General features: G+C 39.5%; 1 protein-coding gene across 1 annotated transcript in view; it reads right to left on the bottom strand.

The window, feature by feature from the left end:
* ITPR2 (inositol 1,4,5-trisphosphate receptor type 2) overlaps positions 1-21,384 on the bottom strand; it is a 431,766-nt gene that overhangs the window by 232,388 nt on the left and 177,994 nt on the right. Inside the window, exons 27-31 of the mRNA XM_053921707.2 lie at positions 8,517-8,606; positions 8,284-8,409; positions 4,918-5,040; positions 4,083-4,283; positions 1,728-1,979 (exon numbers count right to left, since the gene is read on the bottom strand). Of these exons, the coding sequence (XP_053777682.1) occupies positions 1,728-1,979; positions 4,083-4,283; positions 4,918-5,040; positions 8,284-8,409; positions 8,517-8,606 (792 nt within the window). The remainder of the gene's footprint in view (positions 1-1,727; positions 1,980-4,082; positions 4,284-4,917; positions 5,041-8,283; positions 8,410-8,516; positions 8,607-21,384) is intronic.

Here is a 21,384-nt window from a genome sequence, read left to right as displayed (position 1 = left end):
AATGGAGAGTACTTTGAAGGTGACTGAAGTTTAAACATGTAAGAACAAATACACAATTTTGTATAAATAAGTTCCAGTTTTTTGGTTCCCCCCCTTATAAATATATAAGAAATCACATAAACAATTTCAAGGGATTCATGGCATCCAGGTTAGAGCCATAGTATTACAGGGTCAGCTTTCACAGCCTCAGTACTTCTTATCTTTACTTGACTGAGGTCTGAAGTGAACGCTCAGTGACAGGGCACCTGTGTCAAGGACTGACCACAGGGCAGGGAGACATCAGGGCCATTCAGTGCACCATCATAACCACCTTGACGGCAGCTAAAATTTATTCATTGTTTGCCACGTGTCAAACACCCTCAGCATTTTGTATGTAATATCTTACTTCAATCCTCCAACAATCCTATCATGTCCCTACTCCAATTATTTCACTTTAAAATTGTGGAAATTAAAGATTAGAAAGGTTACTAACCTGTTGAAGCCAGTCACAGTGCTAAAAAGTAAAGGGTCCAGGATTCTGACTCCCTGTATAAGTCACTCATTCACTGAAAACATATTTATTAAGTGTGGGCTCCGGCTGGGACAACACAGTGGTGAGCAGAAACAGACCTAGTTGCTTTTACCCTCGGCCACCTTTAGACCTTAGTGTTTCTACTCCTAAACCTCATCGAGCTTACGATCTTGGAAGAGGATAGGAGGGATACAGATATTTATTAACTAATAAAATTCAAATGCCAAATTTCAGATTACAGACTCTACTATGGGAGGCCAGGGAAGTCTTCCTTGAGGAAGTGATGCTTGAATTTAAAGTCCAAAGGAAGAAGCAGAGTGAAGAAGCTGAATGTAAGAGGCATGAGCGGGGCGGTCAGAGAGAAGTGTGTGTGGAGAGAGGCACGGACGAGTCAAGACCCCAAATAAAGACAGAACCTAGGGATTCAATCACGACACTGTGCCTCCTCTCGGCCATCATATTTCAGACCAGTCAGGGCATGAAGTACCCCTGGTTTGAGGTGTCAATAATTCTACAAAACATACTATCAAGTCCATTACTACATATATTACTTGGAAGGAGGAAAGTCAGCCTAACCTGACACCTTTGAAGTTACTGTGATTTAAAATGTTGGTATTTATACCATATTCAGTGTATAACACATTTACAAACTTTAGAAAAGAAAGAGACTATTACAACGTACATTCCTGGAATCCTCATTAATCCCATTGGCAGACAACCAGTTTCTAATGAAATTTTTCCCCCTCTTATCAGAGCCAAACTAGGACAGAGGGTATAAGTTGATATGTGAATAAAGCAAAACACTTGTCTGTGTTTCCAAGAATGCATCTATTCTATAAGGATAAACCTGCAGAGTCCAAGAGATGATCCCACAGCACCATCTCAGCCTCTCCTACCAAGGACTGTGAATTATTTCTGGAGCATCTTTTTTGTTCTCAAGAATATACTAGAAGTTACAAGTGAATCTTTCATTTTGTTCACATGGCCATATTTAGAATTCACAGACCCCTGTAGTAGCTTTCAATGACTATAGTTTAAAAAGATTTATTATCTTTCACAGTTTTTTATAGAACTAAACAAGGAACCATATAACTAAGCACAGTTCCTTGAAGAAATGTATTATCTCATCAGAAATAGTAGTATGGGGACTTCTGGCACGTAGGCACATTGAAAGTTACCATCAACTCTCTAGCCGCTACGCTTCCGCCAGGCTCACCTCAGGGATGCAGTCGTCGTGCGTCACCACCCTCACTATGTCGTCCAGCGGCAGAAGGGAGTTGCACTTGATTTCAGTGTAGACGTTCTTCCCCTCGGTACAAGCTGCCAGCAACTCCACAAGGGTGATGTGGTAGGCTAAGGGGCCACTCTCGTCCCCTCGGTCTCTCTCTGAACACATCATATGGAGAAGGATGGGAAACGAGGCTCTATCGTTGTAAAATACCAGCACATCTTCACCTCCGTTGATCAACTGCAATGATAACAAGCGAGTCTACATAGCAGTCCAGATGCTCATCCTTGCCGTGAGAGCCAAAGGCTTGTTCCCTCTGGAGACATGTGTATCTCCTTGCGAAAACATAGATCACATTGCAAAGGCAGAACGATACCAAGGCAGGATGGTAAAAGGATTGTAGTCAGGTGCCAGGTGATGAGTTATGAACACTACCACAACGAGCAGGGGAGATATGGGGGCAGTGGATGGGGGCAAGAAGGAAATGACGTGGTAAATTGTTCATCAGTGAGTTACCCACTGAAATCAAACCTGCAAAGTCATCAAATAAACTTACTTCCCTCTACTGCAAATGAAAGACTCCATTGCCAAAGCATAAGAAATCTCAAAAGTGTAAATTTAATAAAGCAGAATAAAATATCCCCATCTTCTTCAATAGTCACAGAATAAGCAAGGACATCAAGCCAATGCAATGCTATAATAACGTGGAAATTACGTGTTGTGGCATCAGTAAAGGGTGGATGTAATGGCAGAGACAGGAGCAATAAGAGGAAAGGACGACTTTAAGACAGAGTGCGAGGGAGAGAGGAGACAAACAAATATTCTTTTAGGACACAAACTTTCCTTCGTATTTTGTTTATATCATTTTAATGGAGAATCCCAGTAGGTAGTAATTTTATTGCTCCAAATCCATAATGTCTTATTGTCTCTCTATTATAAGTACCAATTTTATAACCCCATTATGAGACATTTTGGTGGGTAACACAGCTCATATCATTTTTGTTTTATTTAAATTAGCAACATTTAAATTGATAAGAATTAGTTGGCTTTCTTTGAAAGTTTTGTTGAAAGAGAATGTCTATGTGTCAAAATATGTGTTATATTTTCACACAACATGAGATACAAACACTTCTTTGTACAGAGGAACACTTCATTGTCTAGTGTCATAGACCTGGCTTAACTATTTGCTTCTTTCCAATTCTAATTCTTTCCTTGATAATAATAATACAAAACCATATGAGTTCCCACACACTTCTAGGGAAAGGAGAACTCATATAAATGTACGTGTAAATATTAAAAAGGTAAAGTTCACAAGTGCAAATGTTCCTTAAATGTTTAATAACAAACATTCAAGGGGAAGGGTTGTCGGGAACATGTATAAAGGACACACGGACAAAAGCAAAGAGGGCAGGATCAAGGGGGAAGTGGGGATGGCTGGGGTTGGGGGGGAGTCGTGGGGGGAAAATAGAGACAACTGTACTTGAGCAACATGAAAAAAAATTCAAAGCTTAAGATTTCTATGGAACAGAAGGGATTCATATTGTATCAATATAGAAATCACCCTCATTCCCAAAGTTAAATATGTAATTGTGCAAGTCCCCCAAAACAAAATAATCTGCTACATAACTGTTTGGTACCCATGGTTGAAAGCTGTTTTAATCCATATAGACCTTCAGAAAACCATCAGGTCACAGGGCAATGATTCACCCAAATGGGCTCAAAAGGCTGTCAGTTCTCCAACATTTCACTTGGTTCTTAGCAAGTAACTCAATGCATAAATCTCACTCAATTTCAAACATCACAATGAAAATGGCAAAATATATTAAGTACTTCATTCACTTGTTTTTCTTAAACATTTAACTTATGCTAAATAGCTAAGTGCACAGGTGTAATAAATCACTGATGAGTAATTTCTATTAATTAAATTCCCTTCAAAGCCCTCTGCAAATATTAGCAGAGAACACCCATTCTAGATTTCAGGAACAGAGTAATAAAGGTACTGGAAAAGCAGAGTTTAATCCATTTGTATAATACATTAAAAACTTAAAAATATAAAATTTCGTCACTTTTATTCTAAATAATCTATAACATTTTGTAGGATTTTACCCATTATTTAAAATATGTAGGTTCATTAAGGAAAAGTAAAGCTCTCAGTCAATTATAAAATCAACTTATGTAACTTCAGTAGAGTTAAGCAACACATATTTGTGCTTAAATCATCATGATTTGGTTATTTTCCAAACCTATGCTGTTGGGGTTTTTTTCTCTCTCTGAATTAACAGACAACACTTGTTTCGGCACATTGTTTGTGAGAAGCTGACGCGATGCAAACCAAGAACATACCTCTGTCATCACCATGTCCTGGCATTTCTTCACATATTTACCGTCTGCTTTTACGATCGTCTGCAGAAACCTCAGGTACTCCACGTGGCGGCCGTGAGTCTCGATGCGGTGCACAAAATGCTGCACCACTCTCTCACTGATCTCGTTGCACAGATGGTAATTGTTCATGAAGATGTGCCGCATGGTCTCTGCTTCCAGGAGCTGAACGGAGAGGAATGTGCCCTTGTGATTCTGACAAGATCAATTTTCTGTTCCACGGGACCTAGAAATACCGCCCCTGCTTGTGATCAGCTTTATAGTCTGTGCAAAACCATAGTGAGTTTTCTGTGCAAGTCTTCCACAAATGCAATGAGATCATTCACCACAAAAAGAAAGCTGAGCTCACAAAGGATTTGAGTTGGAAAAATGAGCTTATTAACATACAGATCAACGGTGGGCAACAGTGTTCTTGAGAATAACTTAATTACCTGTTATTCAAAGTCAGCCCTTCCCTAGTATCAGCTGACCCATATTTTACTGAGCATTGTGAACTCTACCTTTGAGTTTTTCATATATATCTTACTTATGGCATTGTCGTGTTCTCTCTTTTTCCTAACATTAAACTACACACACACACACAAATGAAGTCTTCATTTTCAGGTAAAATGCGTGATTTTTTCAAGTGTCTTTAAATGTCTCCTTAATGGAAATAAAAGATATTCACTTTTAGGGAGAGAAGCCCTATAAGGAAAAAGAATGAGGTGATGAAAATTAATAAAATTCTATTCACCAGTGCTGCTAAAATAAATTTGATGGACACTTTACTATAAATATTAAATGTGACTAAAATACTTACACCTGGAGTTAAAAACAAATTCAGATGTTTATGGAGGAGAACTTGATTCTGTGGGTTTCCACGACAGAAATTCTGCAGAAATGTATGGGCTAGGTTCATTACTTCATTCATTTTCTCATCGTTCTGGAAGTGAGAGAGCGGCACGTGAAAGAGAAGCAAACACACCAGGGCAAAAACAGTCTCCAAAATGAGTTCTTCCGCACACTCACTTTTTGTCTCTGCCACTCTTCCGTGCTCTGTGTTCTCTATGCCTTTTTAGTTTCTGTATCTCTCCTGGGGGTAACCCCCACAGAACACCTCTGCTCCTATTTCCCAGATGTTTCTTGCTTCTTTATTTCTCCTCCCATTATCAGCTGTGCTCCACTCTTTCAGACGCCTTTTCTTCAGAGCCCATCTCCCTTTCTCCCCCACCTTCCTGCTTGTCCACTACCGTTTCCCACCACTGTGCACAGCTGCCCCTTTCTCCGGCCTCCTCCGCACCCCTCCTCTGTCCTCCCTCCCTCTCTCTAGCCCTTGCATTCTCTCTGGTTCTCCCTTCTCTGCCTCACCCTCCAATCCTCCTCTTTCTTGGGTTTTCCCTCTTGCCCACTGTTTCTATGTACCAGGATCTCCCTGGATGGTTTTTGTTTGGTTTCTCCTCTTTTCCCACCTTCTATACCCCCATCTTTCTCAACCTTCGCCCTTCCCACTGCGTGCCCCACAACCTCTTTCCCCTCCTCCTGCTTCTGCCCCTCTCTGCTCCTGCTCCCTCATCCTCCTGCCCTGCCCTACGTTCTTTCTTCTCTCTACTCTTCCTCTATTCCCCCACCCTGGAAACCTCTATGTATTTCTGACCTTATCTCCCTTCTCTCCTTCCCCCTCTCTCTGCCCCTCCTTCTGCTGTTTGCTTTGTCTCTTATTCCCAACTCTTTCTTTTCCTTTCTCTTTGCTTTCTCCCTTACTCTTTTCCCCTCCCTCTTTTTGTCCCCTTTTCTGAACTCATGTATTTATTTACTTATTTATTTATTGCATTTTAATTTTTATTTTTCAATTAGAGTTTACTTTTGATATTATTCTACCAAAATTGGTTTCAGGTGTGCAGCATAGTGGTTAGACAATCATATACTTTACAAAGTGTTCACCTAATATTTCCAGTACCCACCTGGCCCCCATACATACTATTACGATATTACTGACTATGTCCCCTATGCAATAGTTTACATCCTCATGACTATTTTGTAACTACTAATCTGCACTTCTCAGTCCCTTCGCCTCTTTCACCCTGTCCCCCAACGCCCTCCCCTCTGGCGACCACCGCCCTCCGCTAGTGCACTTACTCTCCAGGTTGTTTTCCTTATCCACCGCCATTTTCCAAAGTCTCAGAACACTATCATTTGCTTAGACAACTCTCTTTAAGAATCTTAAGACTCAAAATTTACAAAGACTACAAAGTTCTCTTCTTAAAAGTGGTCTTTTACAATAGCACTGAAACCATCTAAAGGTTTTCCTACAGCGCATGTCATCTATAACAAAACAATCAGCCTAAGATCCTTAACAGGCACATTTCCTCATATTTAAAATGGGATGAATTAATAAGACATACAATAAATAAGTCCAGGAACTCCCTCCTAATTTAAAAATAGGAAATTTTTACTTTAAATTCTACCAATACTTCCTTTCCTTGTGTAATCCAAGAATAGTTAAAAGACATAAAAGAACGTCAGCCACAGGAATACCCAATTCCCATTGAAGAGTTGGACAGCACAGAAGAAGACCAGGGTCAGTCCTATTGCATCTGATATTTCTTTGAAGCTCTTAACCTTTTTTTTGCTTCTGAACATTTCAGTTATTAAAACTAAGCAAACCTATAACACAAAGTTGGAGTAAAACACTCACTGCCACTCATATTATTAAAAGAAGGGACTTGATCATATGTCCAATGCCCATGATACAAAACCAAAGACAAAATAATTTGGATAATAAATGTCAAGGATTCATAGCTTTTTGTTGCCTTTCAATAATGCTTTTATTGCATTCTCTGCCACAGTATGAATTATTCCACTGAAGGAATGGAAGAACTTATAAATTTGCATACTAAATGTAACTAAGGGGAGGGGGGGCAGTGCAGTATGAAGAATGAAAGTCCACCTGGGAGAGCTTCTACACCAAAAGAGTCCTGGCAGGGCCCGTGTGCCCCAGAGAGACACGAAGGGCACCCACCCATAGGTGTCAGAGCCCGAGTGAGGAGCGGAAAGCATTCACATGGAAGTGGGCAGCCGTAGTGATGACAGGTTATTACCAAGTGTTTATAAGTGAGTCTCTATAGTAACACACACACATGTATTCCCTAGCTTTGTATATTTAGAGGGTCTGCAGGGACAAAGCCCCAATAGCAATAAGTGCACTTCGCTCTCAAAGCTTTGCTTGTGAATAACATTCTCCCTCAAACAGAACTGGGGCTACTTAAAGAAATGACTCATTCATTCCAGAGTTGAAGTGAGAAGAAGGCAAGGTGATCCTACAACATTTTCCTGAGTAGAAGAGCAAAGAATGATGGGGACATTTTAAGAGGACAGAGACACTAGCTTAAAGGGGCTCCCTTGGCCAACCCTGGAACAACCTGAGAATCCAAATAAATAATAATAGAAAACTAGTATAACCTATTGAGTAAAATGAGCACCTACAAGTCCATGCTGGTAAAAATAAATAAATGAATAAAGTGAAAGGTTGATTAAAAATGGGCTATTTACCTAGTTTCAAGGAAACTATCCACAAAATACGTATTAATTACAAAGGAACAAGGGGTACTTGACAGTGGGGAACCCGGAAGACACCATCAAGTGATGAAGTGAACACCATCAGCAGCGGGACAAATCGAATTTGTGTGCCGCCTGACAGGAAGTGGTGGGAAGAACTTAGCATCACCTCTGTTATGTTCCTGCCAAGACGCATAACTGAACCTAATCACAAGGATACATCAGATGACCGAAAAGAAGGGACAGTCTTCCAAATAGCTGGTCTGTCTTCAAAAGTGTCAAGGTCATAAGAGTTCCAGCATGAGGAGATTAAAGCAGACATAACAACCAAAGGGCGCCTGTCTCCAAAGCAGGTCGTTCTGTCAAACGGGACACAGCTGGGGTGATGGGGGTCAAGGCAGCGGGTGGCAGCAAAGAGCCACACACTTGCCTGATTTGGGTGGTTCTCATGTGGATATGTAGAAGAGCGTCCTTGTTTGTACAAAATACACACTAAAGGGCCAAGGGGTGATGGGGAATCAGATCGGTGACTACTTTTCAAATAGTTCAAGGGGAAAATTCATTGTAACTTTATGTGAAAAAATTGCATCAAAATAAGAAAATTAAAGAGAAGATGTAGCTAAGAACTAACCTTTTCATAGGGTATCTGCAGGAGATCCAGCACCACCGAGTGAGCGCCCATATTTTTCAGCAGGCGCTGGTGTTGACTCCGGCTTTTTTTATTCTGTATGCAGAGTTTACTTAGCCTCACCAAAATCTGTTAAAATAAGAGCAATGAATGTAGCCAACTAAATGTAATTTCTGCACAAAAATTCTTTGCCATGCAAACATAAGCCCATGTAACAATATTTTACTTCTGCTGACCTCCTTTACGATGCGGTAGTTGTTGCTCTTATTGCTGTCGATCTGAGGTTTCTTTGTTCCATCCTGCACTGGACTTAAAATGTTTGATTCCTGAAATAATCACAAATATACATTTTTATGCCATATATAGCATTGCAACGAATTTATTTATTTTTTAATAAATAATAACTATATTTTGTAAGAATTTATTATTCAATTAAATATTTCCTTTGTCCTTTTTTTATACAGTAAAAAGATCCTTGGCTTACATGAACCATGCAAATTACCATTTCCCAATAACAACTAAATTGCAAGATAAATGGCATTATAACTGATAACTGAGTTAAGTAAAAATGGAAAAGTTATTACTTATAACATCATCAGTGTATTTCCTTATGCTAAATTTACCAGACATATCACACCTTTATATTGCCTATAGGAGAAGGAATAGTAAAAATTCAGGGCATAAAAGGTATAATTATATCATCAGGGATGAACTTCATGGGGAAAAAAAAGCAAAGGAGAATTGAATGACAACTGAAAAGCATTTCAGGAACGGGAGGAAAGAACACCTTAACCCAGGATTTCTCTGGCAGGTTACCACGACTCCCTTACAGAGTCACGACTGAGAGCCAACCAAGCATGTGCAAAACCACACAAACGAAGAAAGGAAACTAACATTTAAATTAAAATAATAGTTTAAATTATTAAATTAATAAAGCTTATTAAAAGGACCTGGAACACCAAAAATATTCCATTATAGCAACCATTATCTGTAGCATGAAATAAAAAATATATAAATAGGGCATACAGATTTTAAATATCAACTATTAGAGTCACGATAGGAAAATAAAACACCAGTTACAAATAGTTGAATACATAAACATTTATTAATACTTAGTCTCTGCCTGGTACTAGACAAGGTAAATGGATCCAAAAGAAATATAAGACATGGTCCTTCCCATAGGAAAACCACAGTCTACCTAAGAGAACAGGGAGAAATATAAAAATAAAGATTTGAACTGAACAGAATTCACTATTCAGAGAGAGAGAGGGAAACTAGCCATAGTTTTAGACAGCTTTATGAAGGAGGTCAGGTGGAAGCCAAGGTCTTGAAAGATGAAAAGCAGTTAAGTATGAGAGACTTGTGGGAGAGCAGGGGACACTGGTCAGGTGAAGAGGCCACCATAGCCAACGGCACTGCGGAAAGAACAGACATAGCAGTGCGCAGAAGGCGGCAAGAACTGACAGACGTGCACGTTGCAAGGAAGCGGGCAATTAGGTGAAGTGGGGCTGATTACCTCCCCAATTTTCAATGTGTAAACTACTGCACTTGGGATAAAAGTCAAGTTCAACTTGAGTCCAAAAAAAAAAAAAAAAAGACAAAGCACACCTACATTGATGGTATTGGGCTCTCTCAGTTAAAGGCAACCCCAATCTAAGCTCAGGAAAAGGCAACAAAAATATGTGAAGCCAACAGATGTGATTTCATTTGCACCAAACTGTTGTTTCTACCATGTTCCACAACAAATCATAAAATTAATGCAAACGAGAAACGAAGAAAAAACTTCCCTTGCTAGTCAAAGACTTTTGATGAAATTCTGCAGGCAGAGTGACTTGATCAATGTTGAGGCTTCACCACTCCTCAGTAAGTTTTGTATTCCTTTTGTGCTTCTCCTTTTGTATTCCTTTTGGCAAATATGGTCCAAGATGGAGGCTCCCCATCTAAACTCTACCTTGCAACTAACCGCTTCTCCCATTTTACTGAGTATATGGAAATTCCCTTACACGGCATTTCCTCTTTCCATCTGAAAATGCCATGTCCTCCACAAACTTGTCCACCTTCCCTGCGGTGCCTCAGAGAGAAAGAACTTTTTGATGTATGGATTTTGAAAATGCCACCTTTCCTGCCTCCACTCCCTGCTGCCTTCCTGGTTTTTTTGTGCGTAGGTAGTTTCTACCCTCTACTGATTCTTTCTCATCTCTTTAAAAATACGGCAAGTTGAGGCTAACCAAGCACTTTCAGGGATCCTGCCCATTCTGGGAAGTAGTCTTGCACCTCAGATTATTGCCCCCGTTAAACTTCTCAAGAGAATAATCCGTAACATGCTGTGCTGAAAGCGCTTGATGTGCCAATGACTATAGTGACCAAAACTTTCCTTAGCATTTGATTCTGGGATTCACCACCCTCTTCTTCACACCCCACTCTGTTTGTTCTGTTGAGACATGCTGCTCTTCAAGGCTGCCTGCTACCTTTCTGACCACCTGCCTCTTTCACTCAGCAGAATCAGAACTGCAAAAAGTAAAGAACACGAACACTGGCAGCGTTCACCACACTACGGTGAGCTTCCGGGGCTGCGTCACTTACCTCTCAGATACATTCTAGGAGGAAAATGGAAGCAGTCCGACACGACCCCATGTAAATGAAGGAAAAAATACAAGACATTGTCTGCAAGACAATAAGCACGAAGTGAATCTTCAAGTGTTGTAGAAGAAAATGAAAAATTGTATATGTAAGTAAAGCCAGTGCAGAGGAGGGAAGGAGTCCAAGTGCTAATATGAATGGAAACTATTTAGATGGAAAGAGACTGGAGGTCAAAGAATGAGACAAATAATTTGATAGCAAAATAATGTATTGTGAGTAGAAATTGCAAAATCTAGAAATATAACTAAATTTCCCTTTCTGATCACAAAGGTAGAGGTGGAATTTTTAAAAAGACAATATTCTTTTTTTTCTGGAAGAGAAGAAATATTAAAGAAAACCAGCTTTGTACTACAAAGCAGGATTAGGACATCACCAAGTCCAAAGACTGACAAAGCTCCTAAGGTAGAAAGGAGATCTTCCTGATATATGTCAACTTTTTAAAAAATCAGTTAAAAATAAAGGCAAGCCTTTGGCAGATATATTCAAGTCTATTTTTCAAGCAATGACCTGAAGAAAAAGCAACTGCCTTGTTTTAGGAAAAGTAATCTCAGGCAAAACATACCGCATTACAAAATGCCCTTTAGTTCAGTCCAGGGGAACATACAGACAATGCTAATCTCTGTAAGTCTAGAAATTATGAAGAATGGTTATTTTAATTTAAAACTGCCCACAGTGAACAAAAGGAGACAACACTGGAGAATTCAATAAACAGCCCCTTTTCCCTTCAGAACATGATTTGATGTAATTAAACTGAACAAAAGTATGAACCCATAGAATATCTGGATGATTCCAAAGCAGTGGTTAGGGGAATTTAAGAAATATGTTAACTATATAGTTATAGTTAGGTTTTTGTTTTCTTATTTTGATGCCAAAATACTCCAAGTGGAAGGCGTTTCAAGAGTTTTCCTCCAGAAAGAGCATAAATTCATTGTCTTTTTAATATCCTATACAACTTTGGTCCTAGGTCAATGGCCAAATGTACAAAGCCCTGGCTCTATTCTAATACAGCCATTCTAATACAGTATTTGGTCTATTCTAATGACAAAATACTAGTAAGATGCAAAATATCGAAGTGTAACTCATTCAAAGTCCTGAAGCTGAGTAGCCTCAAAAAAAGGTGTCACCCTAAGAACAGTTGCATGCTTATAGTAGATATCCAAAATATCCTTTGGCAACACTGATGAAGAATAAAGATGGCACTCCAAAAGTCCTTGCACTTTATTGTAATTGCTTCCTATCTGGAAGAATTTACATTTGTTTCCTCTAATGGAATATGGGGAACTGCTTAGTTAAGTGATTTTAGAGAGGCAGCTAGAATTTTAATTGTATAGTATATATTGTAACATAAAGTAGTAGGTTCAGAAACAATATAACAATAGTCTAGAAGGATCTAGAAATTTCTAGCAGAGTCTAGAAATTGGAAAGACAGTAGGATTCTAAGTAGAGACTCAAAGAGTGAATACCTAAACAAATATTGGATCTGATTACAGCTTCCCTCCAAAATTTATTCTGCTTTAGGCAAGGACACTCTTTTATATCAAAAGTAAAACAATACAAGACAATGACAATGTATGAACTATAGAGTCAATTAAACATTGGCACCAATTAATGGGGATCCATCTCCTTTGTTTAAACAAGGGAAATCATGATGTTAGAAAGAACTTACCAAATCCCACAATGCGGAGCTGCCGTATCTGCAGTTGCGTGATTAAAATAGCTCAATGCATGTCTTCTCTTTGTCCCCGCCCCACTGAAGTTAAAGCATGTCCTTCCTCAGCGAGACTGCAAAGCATTCTCCTCACCATCTGTATCCTTAGCTTTCTCTTTCTGTAACCACTCTTCAACTGAATCCGTGACATCATTCACCCACCACCTTATTCCCAACTTCAGATGTCAAAAATCTCCCCTTTCCCTTCCCACCTCCCTCCAAAACATAATAAATGTCACCTCCGTCAGACAACTGAATGATAACCTCACTGTGGGATGATGAGGTAATTTTGTTCTCCTGCTATCTAAAAGTAATATCACATACCAGTCATTTAGGAAGATATCTAAGGGGTTGCAGAATCCCCAAATCACCCTCGATCTACTTATCTGACCTTGCATATAAAGCTAATTTGGACCATCACGGGTCATGGCTGACAGTTTCTGCCTGCTTCGGTGCTGCTTGGCGCTGAAGGCTGCTTGAGGACTTGGCCCAAGGTCTCTAGTCCAACAAAGAAGCTGTGTCCACCAGTATTGGTGGACAATACTGGTGGACACAGCCTCCCTCCAGACTTTGCTCAGCTCAAGCCCAAATCCCTTTCTTCCCAGAGGGTAAATGCATAGCCCTAACCTTACGGCAAACCTATTTTCCTTTCCCTTTGTCCCAAGACAAATACAATATTGCTATTTTTGACTCATTTGATGTCATGTGAGTTAGTATTTGATAATGATTAATCTAATGTCCTAGAAAACACCCCAAAAGCCTTGGCTATCTGTATGTCTGATAAGGATAGCAACAAAAAAGGATGTGTACTCAGTCGAGTGCACTCTCCTTACTGGGAGAGATATTGGGGGAAATAGGCAATACACCAATGATAGGTATTTTCAATGTAAATGAATAGCTGTTTTCGTAAGAATGCAACAGACACCCATTATAATCAGCAATGTATAATACTTTTTATATAATACTTTTAATAATATTTATATAGTATAATATAGAATATGCTTTTACATAATCCTTGCCACTATTACATAAAATGTAGAAAGGACAGGCGGCCCTTTAGTCAGCGGAGTGACCTAGCGGGATGGAGCTCCGTCTAGACGCCGTCTGGTACCTGATGTGTTGGGAAAGAAGCTTCCCCAGTCACAGTCACGCTGCAGTGCACCCCCATGCAGCTGCGAGGAGGGGTGAAGTGCAGGGAATCGGCGAGGGAGGAAGCAGCATCTTTTTTAGACCCACTCTTTAGCAAGATAACGGTCCAGAAGTGTTGATGCCTAGTCACATGACACACACGAGTATATGTTCTGATTTAAAAGAATCAACTTCCACAGTTTCCTTGTAAGCCACTTGCTGAGGAAAAGAACCAACGTAGGAACTTTAATCCTCGTTAACAACTTAAATTGAGAACAAATGGCGAAGTGAAAATAGTAACTGTTCTTTATAACATAAAGGGAAATAATTTTATGCTAAAACATCATTAATTTAAATGTAGGCCAGAAGGGAACACAAGAGGGGAAAAGATTCTTAGAGCGGAAGTAATTCAAAGAGTCAAACTCAGGAGATAAAAGCTTCACATACACGAATTTGCATCACAACCAAATAGAATGAGGATGTGTAAAGGAACGTGTGGCTCAAAACCAAAACTTAGTTTTCAGGTCTATGCCTTGTGAAGGACTTGCTAAGTGATACTCATCTTTAGCAATCACTTCAGCAGCATTAGCTCTGACATAAATGATAGGAACATATAATGTTATATAAACAAGTAAAATAAATATATGATGAGGTCTGGGGCACAAAATAGAAAATAGAGACAAGAAAATAAAACCCATGAAAAGCCCCTGGCCGGTGTGGCTCAGTGGATTGAGTGCTGGCCTGCAAACCAGGGGGTCATCAGTTCGATTCCCAGTCAGGGCACATGTCTGGGTTGCAGGCCAGGTCCCCAGTGCGGGGCATGTGAGAGGCAACCACACATTGATGTTTCTCTCCCTCTGTTTCTCTCTTCCTTCCCCTTTGTCTAAAAATAAATAAATAACATCTTTCAAAAAAAAAAACCATGAAAGGAAATCTCTCCCCCAAATTAATGGATAAAAGTTCTTCATGCAATTACCAGGACATCCCTCACAGGTCAGATCATGTAGGAAGACTGTCTGAAAGCGTGATCTTTTTGGTGCCAAGTCATGAAGGTTAGACAGTCTGCCAGCTCCTTTCATCAGGAGTCAGTCAATCACAAGTTTTGCCAAAGAAACAAAGTTTATATTGAACTATTTTCCTGCTGTGCAGAATCAAAGTACTAACACTTGGGAAAGCACAATTTTCTTTCAAGATATCCTTCAGAGGGACCTGCCTCCTTGCCTGCTTGCTTCATCAAAGAAAAAAGATCAGATGTGGTAGGCAAAGAATGGAAACCAGTTTTTGCTTTTAAAGAGTAATGGGAAGAGGAGGTAATAGAAGAAACATCAGTCAAGGAAGATGTGCCTAGAGAGAAATAGAGAAAACGCAATGGAAGGAAGGAGGGAGAGGGAGGGAGAGAAGGAAGAAAGGAATTCAATTCATTCTCTCACTGAGATAAATCTACAAACTAAGATTCCAATGCCTGCGAGGAAAGTTAATGTGTAAGAAAAACAATGCAAAACACTCAATGATGAGATTGTATCATTCCCAGTGAAATGCAAACAATCAAGAATGCTTCTGAAAGGATTTTTAAATGTAAAGCTGTTTAAAATAATTATAAAGTGAGAAATACTCTCTGGCCCCAGGTGGACCCCCTGTGGTTGCCACCTACTCAAGATGACACCGCAGCATCATCACTCAGCACGGATAAGGGACGGCTTTATGGGGAGAGGGGAAACTATAAGCCGAGCATGAGCAAGGGAAGAGAAGGTATGTGGCCCCCTTTCCCTCATCCCGCAAAAAGGTGCTCAGCACTGCTGAAAAAGGGTATGGGTCTAGATTTCCGAGGAACCACTCCCACCTCTAGAAACTTCTTCCAGGGCAAATTTGAGATTAACCAATCAAGACATATACAAATTTGTAGCATGAGGCTGTCTGGATTTAGTGCCTTTTGTTGATGGGAATTGATCAGGGACTCCAACTTAAGGGACCCATAGAAATTGGACTGCTCCTCCTGAGGAGCAGAAGCCACAGGTCCCTTGAGAACCCAAATTAGGGTACAGCTCTTACAAGAGAAGACAGCTGCCCCCCATCTACACCCCACCACACTCAGGAAAACAGCCTGGCCAGCATGTGGTGCAGACATCCCAGAGGGAACATTTTTCAGTTAATTCTATCCCTTATGTCACACATCCATTAAAAGAACAAAAACTACAGAGTAAGAACCAGCAGATATAAATCCAGAATGCATAGATATGACAAAGAATCAATTAGAAACACTGAAAATGAAAATATAGTCTTTGAAGTAAAAAATAGATGGTTTAAACATCAGACTTAGATGAGTGAAAGTTGTTTTTAAAGGAAGCAGGCAGCCACACAAAGGTTTATACCTGGAAGATAAACACAGATATACCAATATAGACACATGATCCCTGTGAAGAAAAATTAACCAGCAAAATAAATAACATGAGTGGGCACTTCTCTTAAAAGCACTGTGATGCCTGAGTGACCTGCTTCTCCACTCTATATAAAGAGGTGGGTGAATATAAAGGGGCAAGCCTGATTTAACCCACTCGGATTCAGTTTCCTAAGTTAATCCCTCCTTCCTATATTTAGAAGGGGACATGTATTTGAATGGGATGAATTAGTAATGCCACTGATAGTGCCAACTCTTTATATTCTAGCCTTTTAGCTTTCGGCAGTGATGGTGTAGTCTCTAATGTCCTAGAAGATAAGTTTAATAAAGGGAAGTATCATAACATACAATAGGTAATAAAGCTACAGGTGCTAGGGATGCAATGGGCTTATTAGATGACCAAATCCATCCCATCACCTTCTCTATTTATAAGACATCAACTACAGTAATGGGAAAATATTGGATCATAAGCTAAGATTTGTTAGTAAACGGACAGTAAATTCACATTTATTGCCCAGTGTAAGCAGAATTTAACCACTAAGGGGAATAAAGCTCTTTTATGTTATTAGAAACATTTTTATTACTAAAATGAAGAATCACGTTAATGCTATCTGGTCTTCTGATATCTAAGCAGGAACAAAGTTAGACCATTATGAGCTGTTCTAAAACAATGCCAATCATCCTATGTTCAGAGCCTTTGTAAAGATTTACTGAACAAAGGATGATTATCGCCATTGGCGCGCTAGAGTGCAGGCTGCCTGCTACATTGTGACACATTTCCTCCTGTTTACAATACATTGTCACTGCCTTTGGCAGTTGGTTCATTGCATAATATAGATTATTTGGCTGTGTACAAGTTAGTAACACTGTAGTTTCTCACTTTTGTCTCCATATATTAATCTATTAAAATGAACTATTCTCCTGGCTTCTCAATCCACCCACTTATATACATTTCTACAGCCTCCTCCCTAGAACATGCTTCCATAACCTCACACCTGAATTTGGCGAAGAGGCTCCTAATTGGTCCCCACCTCTAGTCTCTTGTTCTGCTGAACCATTCTGGATTCTGCCAGACTAAGTTTGCCAGGTAATATACTTACATCCCTATCCAAGAATCTTCAAAGGCTCCCAAATTCCAGCTACGTCAACTACAAATCACTTATTCTTGTTGAACTCTGCTTCTCTTGTTAGTATTCTTGAATACATTAGCTAACTAAATCCTCCCAACCCTTCAATATACTGAGGCCCTGTCCAAGCAGTCAGGCCCACGCGCCACTACACAATTCAGTATCGAATCAGACTCCGCGTCATGCTGTTTTAAGGACGTCCATTGTACATGTTCACTCTTTGTCACCAAGAGCCATATCTTGGATGTTAGATTTGATTCTAGATAATCAAACTTTCGGAAGGGAAATGAGAATTCAGATGTCTATACAGAGGCAAGTCAGCGTGACGGTGAACAGACTGAAGTAACACTTGAAGCAGCATGTTGAAATGAAGGCTTCTGCTCTGGAGGACCATGGCATCACCATCACGGGAGGGTCAGACAGGGGAGACGCTGCTTCAAACCGGGCGCTGGCAAACGGATGTTACAAGGATACACACACAGGCTCAAAATAAAAGGGTTTCCCCCTGTTGAGAACTGTCAAGTGCAGAATATGATGAAGTACAAGTGCAGAGGAACCTCTCTGAGTGCACATCTAAAAGTGATAGATAGAATATTTAAAATATCTCTTTTTAGTTAAGAGGAAGAAGCGCTTGGAGGCCAAAAAAAAATGTTGGCATACTTTTCAGACTTTAATAAATTTTAATGCTATATTTTTCTTTTAAGGAGCTGCATCAAAAAACATTGGAATTTCTAAGCAGTTATCAAACACTGGATTTATTGTTGGCCTTGAGGGCCTCAGTCTGTGCCTCAGACAATCTGGACACCGGGTTTTAATGTCTCCTGCACACACACAGCAGGGAGAAGGAGCAAAGTCTGCTCCCCAGCAAGAAGGAAGGTCTGATCAGAGACCCTGCCTTAGAACCTGAAGGAGGCACCCACAGTGCTAAACCAGGCAAAGACGAGGCCCACAGAAGAGCAAAGGGACCTGCCCTGGGCTTGGCTTGGTAGAAGCCCCAAAAAAGGGATGGAGGAGAAAACTCTCCGGAGCTCCCATAAATAAAAACGAGCCCACTTTTACTCAAGATGGGGGCTAGAATTCCCACTTACAAAGGGACTCTAAAACTCCCAAGCCAAAACATGTGTTTAATGTGGTTAAAAAATGCCTTATTTCAAAATGCCTTACAGAGACAAATGAAATGTTCTGTGGATTACACATAAGCCTCAGAGGCATTCCACATATAAAGTTCCAAAGAATCTAAATTCACAAAAAATATTTTTAAATTACTAAGTATCTAAGTAAACACATTCCCAGGGGCTTCTGCAAGAATAGTGAACTTAAAACTGCTAATGGCCTTTTTTTACAAAACAGCTAGATCCTTGATATAGAACCTATACTATACATTTCTGGGTTAACAGAAAATAAAGAATGACCCTGAAAGACCACAGCCTCCATCTACAAAGGAAAAAATGTAACCGGAAGCCAGATCAGAGAAGCCTGAGAATCAAGGCAACACGATGAGTTCCCCTGAAGGCAAACGTCTGTACCATCAGCTGTGCAACACAGAGACTAAGGCCACTCTCAGCAAGTGTCAAATTCGAGGAGCTCAGCCAGAGACTCCTGCCTCTGCTGTGATCTCAGGCTATCAGCACCCCCTGACCACATCCACAGCCCATCACAAATACTCTGAAAGGGAAAACAAGCCAGACTTCAACCTCCAGGTCTAAAATCAAACAGAAAGACGCTCAATGTCTAAATTCAAATGTTCAGAGCTACTTTACTCATAATGGCCCAACGTTTGAAGTAATCAAGATGTCCTTCAACAGGTAAATGGATAAACCAACTGCACAACATTGAGACAATGGAGTATTTTCAGTGATTAAAAATAAATGAGCTAGCAAGTTATAAAAGAACATGGAAGAACCTCAAATATAAAAGGTCTGTCCGGAAAAAGTCCAACCGTTGTTAATATAATGAAAACAGTTTGAGTGACATTGATGTAACCTGGCAGCCAAGGAGAGTGAACTGGAATGCTCATGTGTGAATGAATAAGTGGACTTCACTGTACTAGTCAGTGGGGGCAGTAGATGTCATTGAGTGAGCATGTGTACTGTGTGGCCGTCACATTCAAAACAATTGAGTAGAGCAACAAATCTGCATCAAATTTTTCATTAAGTTTGAACATTCCTCCAGGGAAACTATTCAGATGATTCAGAAGGCAACAGCTATGGGCAACTGGTGATTGGCAGTTTCATCACAACAATGTGCCTGCTAATGCATCATGTCTTGTGCAGAGTTTCTTTGCAAAACGCCAAATCACCCAGGTGACTCAGCCCCCTACAGCCCAGATTTGGTGCTCTGTGACTTCTGGCTTTTCCCAAAACAAAAATCACCTTTGAAAGGGAAGAGATTTCAGACCATCAATGAAATTCAGGAAAGTACGATGGAGCAGCTGACGGCGATTGGGAGAACTGTACGAGGCTCAAGGTGCCTACTTTAAAAGGGACTGAGGCCTCATTGTCCTGTGTACAATGTTCCTTGTAGCTTGTATCTTGTATCTTCTTCAATAAATGTCTCTATTTCTCATATTTCATGGCTGGATACCTTCTGGACAGACCTTGTATATTGCTACATGAAAAAGGCCATTTGCAAAATGCTATATACTATATAATTCCAACTATATGACATTCCGGAGAAGGCATAGCTACAAAGAGAGTAAAACGATTTGTGGCTGCAAAGGCTCAAGAGTCCATGAGGAAGGGACAAACAGGTGAAAGAGAGAGCCCTTTCAAGACAAATTATTCTGCATGACATTATAATGATGGATATGTGACATGTATTTCTCACAACCCACAGAACTATACAACACAAAGAGTGAATCTAAAGCAAACTATGGAATTTAATTAATAATAATGTATCAATATTGGTTCATCAATTGTAACAAATGCACCACATTAATGTAAGATGTTAATAACCAGGGAAGTGGGGAGAAGAGTTAACATATGGGAAAGTTCGGTATTTTCTATACAATTTGTTCTCTAAATATGAAAGTGCTCTACTAAAGTCTATTATAAAAAGTATATGAACTCATAATCAAAGATGAGCAAAAATATAACAAAACAAGCAACATGAGTGAGAATCATAAGAAACTCCCAAGTAATTTAGATCCTGGAATTATTACATATGAGCTATAAAATAGTCATACGTAATTGCAAAAATAGCAAGGAACAAAAGATAATCAAAAGTGACCAAATATATTTGAAAAAATCTAATTTCATGTCTGAAAAAGTACAATGGCTGAAACTTAAAAGTCAACAGGAGGAGTAAATCGCCAGTAAGAAAGATGTACCTAAAGAGACTGGGTGGATCTAAAGACATTTTTCAGATTCAGCACAAAGTCCCATGTATGGAAAATATAAAAAGGAAACTAACAGAGCTGGAGGCAATAACAAAGTTTAGCATACATTTAATTAGTGTTTCAGAATTAAAGCAAGACAGTGTTCTACAGACAGCAAACAACTCAACAGAAGCAAGAAGCCAGAAGACCTGGAATACTATAATCAGAAGTGAAGGAAAAGAACTCTCAACTAATAAAAGTATTTTGTTCCTAGTAAAAAACAATGTTAAGTTTATAACATCTAATAAAAGAGACTTAAAACACATAAAGTAAAAATTAATAGAACTTCAGGGGGAAAACGATAAACCTAACATTGTAGTGGGAAATGTCAGTAAGTCTCTCTCAATAGTTGAAGTCAAGAAAACAAAAATAGTAGTAAATAGATGATTTAAACACAATTAATAAGCTTGATTTGCTAGTCATATATAAGGAATCCTACACTCTTCCCCATTCTCCTCAAGGCTACATGGAACATTTGTAAAACTTGATGGTAAAAGGGCCAAAATGCTAGTCTCAAAATATTTTTGTAAAACTGATTATCATCATAACTCCATTCTCTTGCCACAATTAATTAATTAAGAATTCAATAACATGGATGGAACTGGAGAGCATTATGCTAAGTGAAATAAGCCAGGTGGTGAAAGAAAAATACCATATGATCTCACCTTTAACTGGAACCTAATCAACAAAACAAACAAGCAAGCAAAATATAACCAGAGACATTAAAATT

Source organism: Desmodus rotundus, chromosome 3 (assembly GCF_022682495.2).
Source record: "Desmodus rotundus isolate HL8 chromosome 3, HLdesRot8A.1, whole genome shotgun sequence".
NCBI lineage: Eukaryota > Metazoa > Chordata > Mammalia > Chiroptera > Phyllostomidae > Desmodus > Desmodus rotundus.
Note: the sequence above shows the minus strand (reverse complement) of the source record. Positions and strands in the feature narration are given on the sequence as shown.